Genomic DNA, 16,288 nt, shown 5'->3' with positions numbered 1-16,288 from the left:
ACATGAAAAATCGCTGACTTTCTTGAATCAAATGATTGGGCTTGTCGCCAGGTAACTCACTGAAAATCAGTATTTTTGTTTATTCCAAGTTGATTATGATAAATCAAGTAGAACAGTTGTATTCGTTCGTGGTGACATCTCACCTGCAGAACCTCTAAATTGGCCGTTTGTAAAAGGACTGATGGGGATGTTTTCAAGCTGTAAAAATTATAAACCTGGCACATTTGCTCTGAACATTCTCAACTTCGAAAATATTGATCTTTGTGTGTGGGTCCCTTGCTACTGCTGCATATTCTAAAATAGGTCTAAAGAAATACTTGTGTGCAAGTAGTCTGATTTCTATCTGTATTTTGCCAAGGGTTCTCCTTAAAAATTCAGTTTGCTTCAATGCTTTGTTGAAGTAAACGTTACGTGGGTGTTACATTTCAGGTGTGATGTAACTATGACTCCTAAGTACTTGTAGTTAGTAACCTGAGATAAGGCATTGTTATTGACTCTCTAGAAGAACTTGAAATGGTCCACATTGCGCGTCATGGTCATGGCTACTGTTTACTTCTGATTAACAGACATTTGCCAAGTTGAACACCAGGCCTGAATTTTACGCTAACACATATTCTATAGCCCCTGATTGTTGTCCTTCGTGATGTGCCCTCTATACTGTATGCTGTCGCATACACCTCCCCGGAGGTGGGACGCATTCCAAGCAAGTGAGCTATGCATTCCTTAAACTGGCTTATGCTTTCATGTTTAGGTACGCAGGGAATGGTCAAGGCATTTTCACAAGTGTTGTCGCAGGAAAAATTGAATGTGCGGTGTAAACACTCTTCCAAAATGGGCGGCCGAAGTGGGGAGAGGAGAAAGTAGCGATAAATAATGGCATGTTGCGTTTTATGGTCTTATGCAGAGGTGTCCAATCGCCGTATCTCGTTTTCCGTGTGCACTTTTTAAACTCTCTGATAAGGTGTACGGTTTCCCTCATAAAATGAAATGCCACTTGTGACGCAGGGCGGACAGTCGCGTGGAGAGGTCAGCCATGCCAGACGAGCAGAAGGCCGCCCTTCAGGACTTCCTGAAGGCCGCCCAAAACGGACTGCACCACCGGAACTGCACGCGCATCTACAACGACTGCCACGAGACCACCACCTAGCCGACACCATAGCTAGCTAATCAAACGTCGAAAAGCTCCGCAATTCTTCATTTTTTAAATTCTTTCTCGAATCAACCACATGGCATGGTCTGAGGCTCGAGCGGGCGTGTCGTCCGGTTTTCTCTCAACCAAAGTGGCCTCAGCGTGTTTGCCGTGTCGCGGCTGCAGCGCTTCAACTGAAAGTGACAGTTGAAAAGTGTGAGCCGAATGAGTGACACATTTGTCCACCTCGAATCGCACCTTTGGCGTGACGGCGCCCGGCATTCAACCGCGTTCGTTGGTGTTCATTGTGAAAAAAAAAAAACGGGAGTGAAGATACTGTTGTCCCCAACTGAAAAGCGTGTGGCAAGCAAGTACGAAGGCAGAGAGGTCGTGAGGATTTGATGAAGGCGCCGCTAATGATACAGCAACCTGCTTACCTCACCGAGAATTCTTTACATGGCGACCTAACCAGTGATAGGGTAATCAGATTATCGCCGAGGGTTCTATTAGTTTGTTTCACACGCCAGCCATAAAACTGCTAAAAGCTTTGGGAGACGACGCGCAGTCAGAGCACCACTCTGAGCTAGGGACCGGGAAAGTTAGTGTGTCGAAGGTGGCAGGAGAAAGGAAATATTCTGAGTCCGCAACGTCCCGGTGGCATTACGGCTCGCGGAGAAAAAAAAAACAGTTGTAGCTACTGCTTCAGCGAAACACAGTGACCGACATTTGCCTATGTAGTTGTCTTCCCATGCTTGGCATATGTCGGTCGTCTCAAACAGTGCCGTATTTTTTTTTTCAGTGTACTTTTTTACAAAGACACTAGGGCCTGATAAAACGTTACAGACAAAAACGCAACTTGCTGGCAAGGGAAACTATTCATCCCTCTTGTCTGGTACTTTGCCTTTTATCATCCTAGGCCCGAAATGTTGGTCTTAACGTTGCTACTGTCATTCAGCCAACAGCCTAATCTATGGCAACGAATAGCCACAGGGCTAATTACAAGTATGCTGCAATATTGCTTTTGCGGGAGGAACTACAGTACCGCGACGGCGCTCGCCAGCATGTGGCTGATAGCTACAAGGCCTAATTTTATTTTTAATTTGTTTTCTCTGTAAGTGAATATATTGCAGAAATGAAGGGCCAAGAAATATCTCCTAACCTTTTGTGAAGAAGTTTCGTTGCGGACAGGTGTGTTCAAATATTTGTGGTCGGCCGTAATCTCACCTCGTTAAGCACACCAGCCCACTACGCGGTCAGTGACCGCGGTTTCCAGCGTAGCGCTTCCTCTCTTGTTTCATTAATTTATCCTTCTTTCATTTCTAGCGACCACTTGTGACGTCACGGCTGAAGCTATAGTGCGATATAAGTCGCCAGCTCAGTGGCTCAGAGATGGGATGAACGAATACAGAAAAGGCAAAAGTGCGATCTGAGCTAGGAATGGCAAGGAAAGCGGTACTGGAGGCTGAATAATCTTTCCAGGCTGTCAGGTGGCAGGAAGATAAATAATCTGCAAACACGGCTGGCCTTCAAGTAAAGCCATCTATCACAGAAACGCGACCGGGACAATACATATTAGAAACAAAGAGCTTTTTTCTTACCTGTGGGTGTTCTTAAGGAGTGGTGTAATTAGCACTCATTTTTCGAAAGCCGACATGAAACGTCTTTGGTAGCGGCCGACGGGATCATAATCCTCCCATATTTTTCAGCAAAAAATGCCTAGTTTTTATTCTATTGTTCCTTTATAGACACATTTCTCCTCAGTATAGTCGATATGCAGACAGCGCAGCATGGCTGGTTTCATGCTTTGAATTCTGGATGAACTTCCGTATGTATACCCCGAAGGTTAAGTGAGACAATTACGAATATCTTTCTGGTCCTGAATAATGGTTTTTCAGAATTGAAACAAAAGCACGCGCCGCAACGCCGGTAATCACCAACTCCTGACTGAAATTTCTACTCATGCTACCCTTTTTATCATATGACATGCTTAGAAAAAAAAATAATTACATGGAAGCCTGAAGGTCGAAACTTTTGTAGCGCAAAAGTACTGCCATGAATGAAAAATGAGTTGGTCACCATGTATTACACTGCTACGTTCTCATACAAGAAAGATATATGTTTGCTAGGAGTATATTCATCCGCTAGTCTGAGAAGCTGGCGTATGCGGATCTTGAAATAACCGTCGCTATTGCAGAGTGCGAATTCGAATCCCGTAGAAGCTTCAAGGAATTTTTTAATTCTCACCGAAAAACCAGTAGAGCGGGACGTTTCAAGGTCGCTCGTATATTCGCCTCCTGTTTACATGCGAGAGCGCCGCCATAGCTTGTTCCTCTATATATGCATTGCAGGAAGCCTATACCGAAAGACACCCAAAAGGTATTCCGTTCTATTGTGAGGACCTGCCAAAGCACAAGTTTCAAAGACTAATTAAGTAAGAAGTCGCATCTCTGCGTTTTCATCTTCATTAAATTCTGCTAAAAGACTGGCAGAGCAACACTTCAGTTTTTATGCTGTCATTTAAACGCCACAACAGGGGCTCTCATCTACAAGGGCTCCCCAGCTCACTATCGAGAACTTAGTCACGTTTGCAACGTGGTGACATTAAAGCACAGTCTGGCAGCAGCTGGCAGACGCTGCAGGACGCTGCAAACTGTACGTTGGAAACTATACGAGTATATATGTGCAATCTATAGGCATTTTAGGAAACCATCTCAAAACGGCGGAATTACGCATTTTCCTCCTTTCTGATATACTTAGTTATTAAGTATTAAGTTATTAAGTTATTAGTTATTAAGAGGTAGGGCGTGAATCCAAAAGAAAATTAGTGCTACAAACAATTATTAAGTTAGTTCTCAGCAACGCCATAACATCAAAATGGCACTGGTTAGTCGTAGAGCTGGCAGGATTCAGAGGCGCCAGTTATTGTTCACCGTAGGGACGACGCCTGTACGCCAAATGGCGTCGGAAGCGCTATCCTTTTACTTTCATTGCTTTTTACGCATGCTGTCTTGCTCAAATGTTTTCACTTATACCCCAACCAATGCTCAGTCATATCTAAGACGCGCACGGAAAATTTCAGTTCGTGTGATAATATGTCATGCACAAAGTATGTTCATTATGTTTGCGACTGCTTGAGGCTGAATGCGGCACAAAACTAATGCGCGTCATGTATCTACCGTCTGTCTCTACATGATTTTCACTGTGGCTCTGAAGGCTGCATCATTTCCACACGCGTGCCAGTAAATCTACGCCTATGGTGTACCATATCCTAACCGGAAATTTCCTCAATTGGACGCCGCAATTCCTATTTTAAACCCGTAATCCTTGCAAGACCTTGAAAACTCCAGCACTTAGAAAAAAAGTGAGAAAATGTTGGTTTTGAAAAATCTCTGAAACTCCGTGAAATTTCCCTTGACGCCACAATTTACTCGTAGAATTCCATGAAAAGGGGGAAGTTCCGTGAATGAAACATAACTGATCGACTCCCCCTATTACGCCATTTTTTGCGGAAGTATGAAAGAGATGTCTTCAAGTAGGTTTCCAATCACGCTGAAAGCCTATTTGCCGCGCAGCCGTATGCCGATGTTGGGAACGATGCGTGCTTTCGTTGTGCACTCCAGACGTTGCTTGCCAAGACACTGTGTTTGACCCGAAGGAAATATGCTGCCGGACGGCAAATGTCTTCAAATTAGCTGCCCTGCTTTGGCTCGACACAAACTAAACTAACAAATTAATTAGCCTTCCAATACCTTCGAGATATTCTTAAATTTTATTCAACGCAAACTCTTTTTCCGCCACTTGCTTGGTCATCATTCCAACATGTTGTAGAGGGCAGGTTCCCTACGTGCAATATTTTCATTGTTTTGCATTCTCTTTGTTTTCTCAAGACCCTAGCAATCGAGCGTCAGAGACATGTAAGGATCAGTTTAGATGTTCTATATTAGGTGAATATTCACCAAGAGGCGGTCACATAGATGAGTTGATGATGGTGGCAGTTTATTTAGCGCTAACAGTGACTGACCGTGGCCATCACTCCTACCAAGGCTTTCTTGTTCATCCCCGGTGGTGCCTGATTTTTCGACAAAAGTATCAGCAGCGCTGAGAACATAGTGCTTTCACTTCATCCCTCCCATTTTGTTTCCTGACTTGTGGGTCATATTTTGCTTACTGGCGGTGGAAGACGCAAGGCAGGATATTTATAAACGAACGGCATTGGCTTCATGCTAAGTGCGGTCGTTTTAAAAGGCGACGCATTCAAAATTACAAGGGTAATCTGAAGTTTTCTGTTCCCTGACAATGTCTTAAACCATGAAAATGCCATTTCGTCAGAGCAGACGATACAATGGCCATATAGTCCAGTAGCCCTCTTGAAAGCGGTGCTTTCTCATTCATGCGTGGGTGTTGTGTGCTCCACGTCGAGCTTCTACAGGCGACGGAAGATGGTTAGTGCATTAATAAAGCTTTCACTGTAGAATGCACCCCTTTTGTGACTCACCGCGCTAACCTTGTAAATAGTAATTTTGCCTAGAGGTCCTAAGTGGGTTAACCTCTTCGAAATAAAGATTGATTGAAACATATGTTTGTGTGTGGTCATTTTTGCAGGACTCTTTAGGAAAGTCGTGAAAAGTGCTTTTTGGGTGGCACGTCCATAGAGATTGGAACGGCAAAATAAAAAATGGCCCTGTTCTCTGGTATTCATAAAAGGGAGTTTCCAGGTCTTCCATGATAGCGGATTGTGACACGAGACCATATGTCACTTATATTTTGTTATTCTCTTCTTGTGGGTCTCTCTGATTGCCTTTAATTGCTCGATATGATAGAATGCAGGGGAAATGTCGTATACGTTTAAATACGTACTTAACCAAAAAAATTGCACTTGAGAACTTGGACAGAATGGGATTAAAATTCTTTAGTATAGTCATATAAACAAAATATGGCTTGTAACACGTTGACTACGGCATGGTAGAGAGAGGGTGTGGTAGATGGTCCTTGGCGATCACAAAATGAACAAGGGAGGGGAAAACCTCAGGTTGCTTGAGCCAACGTTTCGACAAGGGGACTTGTCTTCGTCTGGGCAAAGCGTTCATCATTGGCAGGGATTAATTAGGGCCTTCGCTCCGAGGAGGAAGGCCCCGGGGGTGGGGAAGGAAAGCGGTGTGAGAGGGGATGCGTGTCAGGAAGGGGAGGGAGGTGAATCTTGATTCGTTAAGCTGCAATAGTGGAAAAACTTATATCCCGAGGGTGTGTAATGAACAAAGGCTTTGAAGGGGCTGCGACGGGGGGTTGGCGCTGGGTGGACCTGAAAAACTCAGATAAGAAGATTAGTCAGCGTGGTACAGGGAAATGAGAACAAGGCAAACAAAATAGGCTGGCACTGGAAGGAGAAGGAAAGGGGGGACATTTCCAAGGAAGGACAAGGCAGGGGGGGGGGGAATGGCTCGAGTTCAGAGAAAGCCAAAAGGTGGGGGCAGAGGGGGTAACAGGAATGTCATGGTTTCCGAGAACTGATAGTAGGGGTTTAGGAGAAAAAAAGAAGGTGAACAAAGGGAGAGGGTGGTAGAGGGGCGCCCTAATTATTGTTCGTCATGGCCCACTGGTGGGACACCTTCAGGTTTTCTTTGGTGCCATGTGACCCACCAGTGAGCCTCCAGCGAAGTCAGCTTGTTCGAACCGACAATAGTTGACAAATAAAAACCTGGCATGCGTGTTCTTCGCAGGCTGTTTGAAAAATCTGAGCTTTCCCACGACCTCAGAGTGCAACACGGTAGGAAGACACGGCGTGATTCACCAGTGACCCACGACGCAGAGAAGGTGTTAATACTGAGCTTCTGTGCATAACCATTCGGAGCAGTCTCACAACATCGAATGCCCAAAAATGATTAACAAAACACATTTACTGAAATGACCAGCACGGAGCACTGTTTCAGAAGGAAGCTTTCCTAGCATCTACTAAGCGTGGAAATGGTGGAATAACTGCTTTGATTGAGCAGGAATCATCCTGTGCTCTCATCTTTATTGAAACAACTTAGCCCCGAGAGAAAACACTGTTTTTCTCATCATCCTCAACAATCTGCGCGGCAGTTTTACCTTGCTAAGAATATTTAGGCTCACCACCTACGCCCCACTTGAATAAATATTCACCGTCACCCTCGTCTTCTTAGGCTCAGTATCTATAAACAAGCTTTTTAGGAATCATTGCTATTCCCAGACACAGCTTAAGTCTGCAGTGAAGCGCCGCCCACATTCATATTGAATTTCTGCTGTGACCAGGATGGCCTCGCGCTAGTGAATTATTGAGGCCGAGTTTAAAGTCCACGAAAAGTGGTCACTGTGCTAGAACTGAGCATTCTCAACAGACTTTCTGCATTGCTTTCATCTTAAATTCATGTTAAAATTACTGGGGTGATTCAACACACCATTCTGAATCTCGATTGTAGCAAAATAAAAAAGAATTCCTAAGAACACATTTGTATTGCGCCAGATGGGCCTACCGATGCAATTGCCAGTGGAATATTCAGAATTATTTCTAGAATTTCTCGTTAACTTGACGCTGACATCCCCATTCGTGTAGTGCTCCGAATATACGCACAAACACACATGTATTAACATAAATACATACATACAATATCGCCTGTGCAACTATAAGATCCTCACTAGGACTTCATAACTTTTCCATCTTACGCACAAACTCAGCTTCACTCATATATAGTCCTACACATGGGTGTCCGGATCTGCGCAGGTAGTGGCCTGCCGATGAGCAAAGTTATCTCAGTTATAACTATTATTTTTGTTTATTTTATGTGTAGTAGACGTAAGCAAGTTCACATGCAACGTTCTGTTAGTTGACCTTCATTCATTCATTAACCACAGAAATAAAGCACTAATTATAAGCGCGATTTTTTATATGCGCACACACGAATACCCCGAAGTAGGTATGCCTGAAGGAGCATATTGCACCATTAGTACTCTTTTCTATGCAAGAAAATGAGTTTCAGCGGTTTACGAGAGTCTTAATGGGTGCTGCATGTGTTATTAATATGTATGTCGTGATGAGGTTCAGATTACACGACACACACTGAACTGATGTCATTTAGTTAGGCTTGAAACGGCTGTAATGAGACCCGATTCAACGAAAATTCATCAGAAAACACTCAACAATTAATGCATTGCCTACGTTCAACAAAACGTAGGTCAACATACCTACATTGGGTTCATGTTGGTTTCCACTTGATTCAGCAACAGCTCATCAAGGTGTCAACTGAAGCTCAAAAGTCATTTTTGTAAGGGTTCTCGGTGCAAACGCCAGTGAACACAATGAACGCCGACAGCCTACGGCTTCAGCGCCGCGTTTCTGGAACAACGTTGTCAATGCCAACGCACGCAGCTCACATCTGTCACTACCGCCACGTAGCTTAAAGCAATATTGAGGTGTCCACTGTTCCAAGGGGGCAGTTGTGCGCCTTTCTTCTGGTTCAGGTGTCCACCGAGATGAGTGAGACAGAAAGTGCGCATTTCCTGTCCTCACAATTTTGCCCTCTGCTTTCCAAGCTCCCGCTCCATTGGTGTCAAAGCTTAAAGCGCGACTAAGGTGTCCACTGCTGGTTGTAACGGACAACGTTGACAGCGACGGCGACGCCCGGAACGCAGAAACAGGCGTCAAAGAGCTGAGCTCTAAAATGCGATCATGCTATGCGATGTGAGTGCACTTGGGGAACCCTAGCTGGTGTACCTTAATATCGAGTCCTCCTCTACAGACTTCCTCATATACTCCGCGTCACTTTGGCGCGTTAAACCTCACATATTAATGCTATTATTACAAACCAAAGAAATATAATTTGGTGTTTCTTTTAACAATCAGAAAATTCTTCATTGCATGCGATGGAAATAAGCCACGGAAAGGCGGGCATGTAGCAATGGTACGATGCTCAGAAAAAAATAAATGCATAGCGATTGCGTAAAAAGGCAATGCGGAAATACATGCGCTCGCTGGGATGCGATAATAACTACGCCCAGAAAAATGCTACTCCAATGAAACGTAACTGCGCTGAAGTGATTTTCAGTTAAAGATTTAGTGCGCTGAAATTGTTCTGTTTTTAAAAAAAACTAAATGCCAATCGCTAAAGGGCAGCTTTGTCACACTGTTTTCGGAGTGCTGTATCTTGAATTCTCTGATCGGCGGTTTATATCCGACTCTCGCTGTAGGACATAAAGGAAGCCGACAGTCATCGAAACCAAGGAGCATAGTGGGTGTACTTTCTTTAAAAAAATAATTTGTGGTGTGCATCAATACGAGCCTAACAAGTTAATTATTTTTATCGACAATTGATCAGAAAGAAGAAAAAAATGGCTGAGGCTTAGTAAAGGTTAAGCCTAGTCAGATGCGAAGGAAGGAAGGGAAAACTTTATTTACACTAATGGTTTTTCCTGCGGTTTGGGGGATCTTCAGAGACGTCTTGGTTCTACCCCCAGGAGCCTTCTCTGTCGAAGTCGTCCGCCTCTAATCAGTGGTCGGTTGACCTCAGTCCAGGGCTCCGCTGGCCACTGCCGCCCGTTGAGCTCGCTGTACCAGACCTTGTTGGTCTTCGCAGCGGTCGCTGGACAGCAGAGTCTCCCACTGCTCCGCACTCGGGTTTTGTATTTTGGGGACCACGTCTATGTTTTGGCAGGCCCATGTGATGTGGTATAGTGTAGGTTTTTCGTCGCACCAGGGACATTTGTTCGTGTATATCGTAGGGTGCATTTTGTTTAGTATATGTAGGTTTGGGAAAGAGCCTGTTTGTAATTGTCTCCAAGTGACAGCTTCCTCTCTGCTGAGAGATTTGTGCGGTGGGGGATATCGCATTCTTCTGCCTCTATAGTTTTGTAGTATGGCCGAGTATTCCCTGGGTGCTGGCGCGAGTTCCGCGGTCTCGTCGGAAGCTCGGAAAGTAATGTATCCTCGAGCTATCCTGTCGGCCTCTCGGTTCCCTGCCACCCCCGTGTGCCCCGGTACCCACACAATTTTGTGTCGGATCTTGTCGTTTTGTTCTTCCCGGTTTTTAATTCTGTCATTCGCTGCGAGGAGTACACGGAGCGCGTGACGACCTATCCTGCCATTCATGTAATTTCGGCAGGCTGTTTGAGAGTCCGTAAGTATTGTTAGTGACCGCCCGGTTCTATAGCCCTCCGCCACCGCTAGAGCAACGGCTACTTCCTCGGACTCTGCAGCTGTGCAGCCTCGGAGAGACGCGCTGGTCATTTCGCGTAAAGACGAATCGACCACCGCCGCTACAGTGATTTTGGTATCTCCTCCTCTCCAAGACGCGTCTGTATACACGGTCGTGGCTTGAGGAGCGTATGTTTTCTCGATGAATTCGGCCCTCGCTTCTCTTCTGCCTCGATGGAGGTTGGGATCCATGTTTTTTGGTATTGGCGCTACCTTGAGGGTCTTGCGAAGCTCGTCGGGGATCGTTGCCGTCCTCGACATTTCTCGCATCTGCTCGCGGTATCCGAGCCTCTGCAGGAGCGCTCTTCCTGTCGTTGTTTGCAACAGCCTGAGTTTTTGCGACTCAAGCTGCGCCTCTCGTAGCTCCTCAAAGGTGTTGTGTAATCCCAGGGCCATGAGTTTTTCTGTAGACGTGTTGCGTGGTAGTCGGAGCGCTGTCTTATACGCTTTGCGTAGCAGGGCATCCGCTTGTTGTATTTCATTTTTGTTGAGGCACTGGTAGGGTAGGCTGTACGTGATTCGACTAACTACTAGGCTTCTGACTAGTTTTAGTGTGTCTTCTTCACGCATGCCATGTCGCCTGTTGGTGATGCGGGTGATCATGCGTGCGACTTGTAGCGTTGTTGCTTTCAGTAGGGTAAAAGTGTGAGTACTGCGCTGGTTGGATTGAACCCACATGCCCAAAATTCTTATTGTTGTCTTTTCGGGTATGGGCGTCCCTTCTATGTAGACGTTGAGTATTAGGTCCTCGTTGGTTGGGACGGTCCGGTTTTGCTTGCCTCTCCAGACTCTCAGCAGTTCCGATTTCTCGGTCGAGCATGAGAGTCCTCTTCCTGCGAGGTATTGCTCTACACAAGAGGCCGCTTGCTGTAGCCTTTCTTCCTTCTCTCCGAGACAGCCCGTGTTTGTCCAGACTGTTATATCGTCAGCATACATTGCATGCCTGATGCCTTCGATGTTCTCTAGTTTTCGAGCTAGGCCTAACATAGCTATGTTGAAGAGTAGGGGTGAGATAACTGACCCTTGGGGTGTTCCTTTGTTTGGAGTGCGAAGTTTTTCCGATCGAAGGTCTCCTATGCCGATGGTGGCAGTTCTATCGGACAGGAAGGCTTTGACGAAGCCGTGGATTCTGCGTCCGCAATCCAGGTTGTCTAGGCCCGTAAGGATCGCTTCGTGGCTGACGTTATCGAATGCCCCCTTGATGTCCAGGGCCATTATGACATTTTCTCCCGTCCGAGGTACGTTTCGCAGGACATCTTCTTGTATTTGGAGGAGAACGTCCTGCGTCGAGAGCTTCGCTCTGAAGCCGAACATGGTATGTGGTACACAGTCGTTGTCTTCCATATAATTTTGCAGTCTGAAAGTCACAACCCGTTAGTAAAGCTTGCCAAGGCACGACGTGAGTGATATAGGCCTGAGGTTTTCAATTTGTAGCTTTTTACCAGGTTTAGGTATCATTATTACTTCGGCGTGTTTCCAATCTTCGGGAACCGTCTCCGCCTCCCAGTGTTTGTTAAGAAAGGTGACGAGCTCTTGTATGAGGTCGTCGCTCAGGTTGCGGATTAGGGCGTTGCCGATTCTGTCCGCTCCGGCTGCCGTGTTTCTGGTGGTGTTTCTTATGGCCGCGTAAACCTCTTCCACAGTTATGGGGCGGTCGAGTTTCTCGTTTTCGGCTCCTCGATACGTTCCTTGGTATCGCGGGGGGTTGTGATCGCCGAAACATTTTTCTCGTGCCTTCTCCAGTAGGGCGATGTCTGATCCCTCGAAGGAGTGGATGAACCGGTGGATGGCTTTATTGTTTTCTGATTTTATTTTGGTCGGATCGATTAGTGCTCTTAAGAGATTCCAGGTTCTGGCCGTGCCTAGAGTTCCCCTAAGTGAGTCGCTGAGTTGGTCCCAATTTTGTTTCGCGAGTTGCGTCGCGTATTCTTTCGCCTTTGCCGTAATTTCTGCTATCTTTAGTTTCAGTTTCCTGTTGTGTTTTTGCTTCCGCCATCTTTTGGTGAGACTGCGTCTCGCTTCCCATAGTCTGAGGAGGTGGGCGTCTACTTCAGGCGTTGCTGTCGTTCTCCTTAGACTTTTTGTGCATCGTTGTCGCGTTTCTCTCATCATGCCGCTCCATTCCTCCAGTGATTGGATACCGCCTTCAGATTTGTTGCAAGCCCCACGAAACGCGTTCCAGTCAGTGATTTTCGCCTGTCCAATCTGGCGTCTTATGGTGTCGGATGCTATTCGTGTCCGGAGGATAAAGTGATCGCTGCCTAGATTTTCCATCATGTTTTCCCACTGTGACTCCCTGCTGTTCCTTACGAAGGTGAGGTCCGGGCATGTGTTCGTGCTCACGCTATTCCGATTCTCGTGGGGGTCGCAGGATCTGTGATTAGACTGCAGCCAAAGTATTCCGCTACTTCCACTAATGTTCTTCCCTTGATGTCTTGTTTCTGGTATCCCCAACTCCTGTCCATGGCGTTGAAATCTCCTACGATGATGAGTGCATTTTCTTTGGCCAGCTTGTGCGCTCCATAAAACAGTTCGAAGAGTTTGGCTTTTCTTTGTTTCGGCGGGCTGTACACGTTCAGTAAGAACGTGCTGCGTCCCTTTCGCTTTTTCGGAATAAGTTCAACAAGCGCGTGTTCAACGTCGGTGTCGGCGATGGTATCGTGCTTGATGGCGGTAATGGTTTTGCTGACTAGGACGGCCGCTTTACCTTCGTTTTGACTCTCGTAAACCTCGTACCCTTGTAAGGTCGGCTTGATTCCGGTCTCTTGTAGCGCAGTTACATCAGGAGGTGTGAGTTGTGTGTTTATATATTGTTTTAGGACGGCCTGCTTTTTGCGGTAGCCTCTGCAGTTCCATTGCCAAATATCTAAGTATTCTTGTTCTTGCCGATACGTATTGATCATGTTTACGCGTTACTGCTGTTACTGCTGTTACGCGTTACTGTCAGATGCGAAGCATATGGATGGCTAGGCTTGGTAAAGTTCCTCGCTTTGTTCTTCAGTTGTTGTAGAACGTTGTCGCCGAGCCGCATATTGAGCACGCCGCGTAGCCAGACATTCATCCCGCTCTTCATCGGTCTCTGTGGCACGCTGGTGGTGGTGGTGAAAAACGTTTATGGGAAATGAAGTTTTTGTACAGAAAGGTGATTGGGGTAGGACCCTATTGGCCCTTTCCCCTTACAATACTGTGTGGAGCCCCTATTACGGTGCCCCATTGGCAACAACGCCGCCCGCGTCCGTTGAACCAAAGCCTTTTGGCTCTTTAGGTCTTGACAGCCGAGCAGGGCCGCCTCCCAGTCCTCTCTGGTGGGGTTGGGGTTGGGGGGGATATATGGGTTTGATTGACACGCCCAAACCATGTGGAAGGTGTCAGCCACCTCCCCACAGAACTGGCACGCGCCATCAAAGGTTGTATTGAAATGTTTAAGCACCGCGGGGCACAGCACAGTGTTAGTAAGAATTTTGATGAGGAGGCGCTCGTCAGCGCGATCCAGACCCTTACAAGGGGCCGGGTAGCGCCGGTGCTCCTCCTTGTAGTAATCGGTGATTTGTTTGAATGTAAGGGCCAGATTATTTTCGAGCACCCACGGCCCTTTCTTCTCTGTGACCTCTCCGCCTGAGCGAGGCCTCGCTCCGCTGGGAGCTAGGCCTACTCCGACGGACGCTTCCGCCACCAACGCCATCATGGAGGTGCAGGTGCAGGGAGAGGTTCTTAACCCCAACGACTACGACCCAAGGGACTAGACGCACATTCTTAGTGTGCCTGCCCGCTCCAAGGACTTCCTTTCAACAACCCGATACCAGGAGGGCGCAGCCTCTGCTACCGGTACCCCCAAGTCTCCATGCCTTGAAAAGTCAGCGCACCTGCCAGCTACGCGCACAGCTGCGCAGCGTTCGCGGCAGCAGCCACTGCTTCCTGCTGCAGATTACAAGATCGTTTTTAGATCACGAGGCGGGCTGCAGCTGGACCTGCTTCCACCCCGACAACTACGAGAGGCCATCCTCCAAGCGGCGTCCCAGCTTAAGGAGCCAGCGCGTACCCAAATCAGGGTACACCCGGTCAACAACACCTGCACCGTAAGCACGCCCCTAAAGGATGACGCGCTCGCTCTGGTTCGGGTGAACACCATCACACACCAAGGCAAGGAATTCGCCGTAGCACCTTACATAGCCCCGCCGGACGGAGCAGTACGCGGAGTCATCTCCAATGCTTATTGGAATGAGACCCCGTCAGAGCTCCTGCAAGACCTGCTCACCGGCAACCCAGACGCCCTCATCGTGGACGCCCGCCGAATGGGCTCCACGCGTTCCATCTTAATAACTTTCCGGGCTGGACCTTTCCCACGCGCAGTTCTTTATGGAGGAGCTCTCCACAGATGCACACCGTAACGGGGGCATATAGACGCCTGCACGAACTGCCGCGTCCCAGGTCACCGGGCGGATGTGTGCGTCCATCCAAGGTCTCATAAGTGCCCCCGCTGCGGGCATCCCACCCAAAGGAAGATGTGCCCTCATGCACCCCCAGCTGCATTCTCTGCGGCGGCCCTCATATGACCGGCACCGGGAACTGCAAGGGACGGGGCCCGCAAACTAGCGTCCCCGAAGACCGCTCTCTCTCCTCCGGATACATCGCGGCTTTCCCGCTGCGATCAACCAGGCACAGCCAGCAGACGCAGCTCGACGACTTCCCGGTCGCCTTCTACAAGCCGGCAGAATGGCAGCAAGAACGCCACGCGTCTCACCTGGGCAGACCGCGTTTCTGGCAAGGCTACCCGTCATCCCCCACCACCCCAGTCCTCCCAGGCAGATCCGAGAGACCAGGAGCTCAAGGCCTTGCGTGAAGAGGTAAGCCGCCTTTCCTCCCTCCTAAGCACCCCCGCCCCCTCCATGCCCCCTAAACCCGCACCCGCTGTCATTTACTCGACCCCATCATCCACAGACACATCGAGCACCCCTCCCGCAAAGAAACAACGCACCACAGACGCCACACCCCCTCCCGTACCCTCAGAAATAGACGCTAAATTAGCAGCACTCGAAGCCAAATTTGACCACAAACTAAAAGAGCTAGACGCACGCCTCGAGGCCAGATTCAATCACCTTGCCGTCACCCTCACCGAAAAACTTGAGCAGCGCATGGACGCTATGCTTACCAAGATGATGGAGCTCTTGGAACATAATCTTAACCATCGCTTCACCCAACTTCAAACTCCCTCCACTCCCCCCATCCTTCCTCCGCAAGCACAAACCACCTATCCTGAGCCACACATACCAATTGACACCCCTCTTACTTCCATCCTCAATCCCCCTACCATCCAATATGGCGGGGGGGGGGAACACTAATTATCTACCCATTTTAACTTGGAACTGCCGCGGCTTCCGGGCAAAGCGCGCGCCTCTGCAACTTCTCCTTCCCACCATCACACCCACGCCCCACATACTACTTCTACAGGAGACTGCACACCGGGCAACACTCCCCTCCTACACATCTACACACTCGGTTACCACTAACACACCCAGGGCCTCCACACTCATCCACCGCAGCCTCACCTACAAAACTCATCACATCACGTCTGAGACGCCCTGCGTGATCACAGAACTTATACATCACACACATTCACTTCCTTCTATATTTATAGCAAACATATACCACCCCCCGTCCCTGCCGATGGCACCGCAAGAATCACTTCTGCGAAAGCTACACCATCTAGCAGGGAAACATCCCCTACTCATCGGTGGGGACTTCAACAGTCAGCATACTGACTGGGGATACACAACCACGACACATCGAGGTCGCAGGCTCTGGCTGCTCTTGCAGAACCTCCAACTCACTGTGCACAACACGTTTCAGACGCCTACGAGGATCGGCAACAGTGTCAGCATGGACACCAGTCCGGACCTGACGCTGAGCCGCTGTATCCGCGGCGTTACCTGGAACAGAACACAACATACACGGGG

General features: G+C 48.0%; 1 protein-coding gene across 1 annotated transcript in view; it reads left to right on the top strand.

The window, feature by feature from the left end:
• Nucleotides 1-1,906, top strand: part of LOC149344344 (uncharacterized) — a 78,856-nt gene extending 76,950 nt beyond the window's left edge. The window contains exon 4 of the mRNA XM_089542607.1: nt 1,006-1,906. Coding sequence (XP_089398733.1) covers nt 1,006-1,147 — 142 coding nt within the window. The 3' untranslated portion in view covers nt 1,148-1,906. The remainder of the gene's footprint in view (nt 1-1,005) is intronic.
• Nucleotides 1,907-16,288: the final 14,382 nt, after the last annotated feature.

Source organism: Amblyomma mixtum, chromosome 5 (genome assembly GCF_055824585.1).
Source record: "Amblyomma mixtum isolate Tamu chromosome 5, ASM5582458v1, whole genome shotgun sequence".
Classification (NCBI taxonomy): Eukaryota; Metazoa; Arthropoda; class Arachnida; order Ixodida; family Ixodidae; genus Amblyomma; species Amblyomma mixtum.
This window is presented reverse-complemented; position numbering and strand designations above follow the sequence as displayed.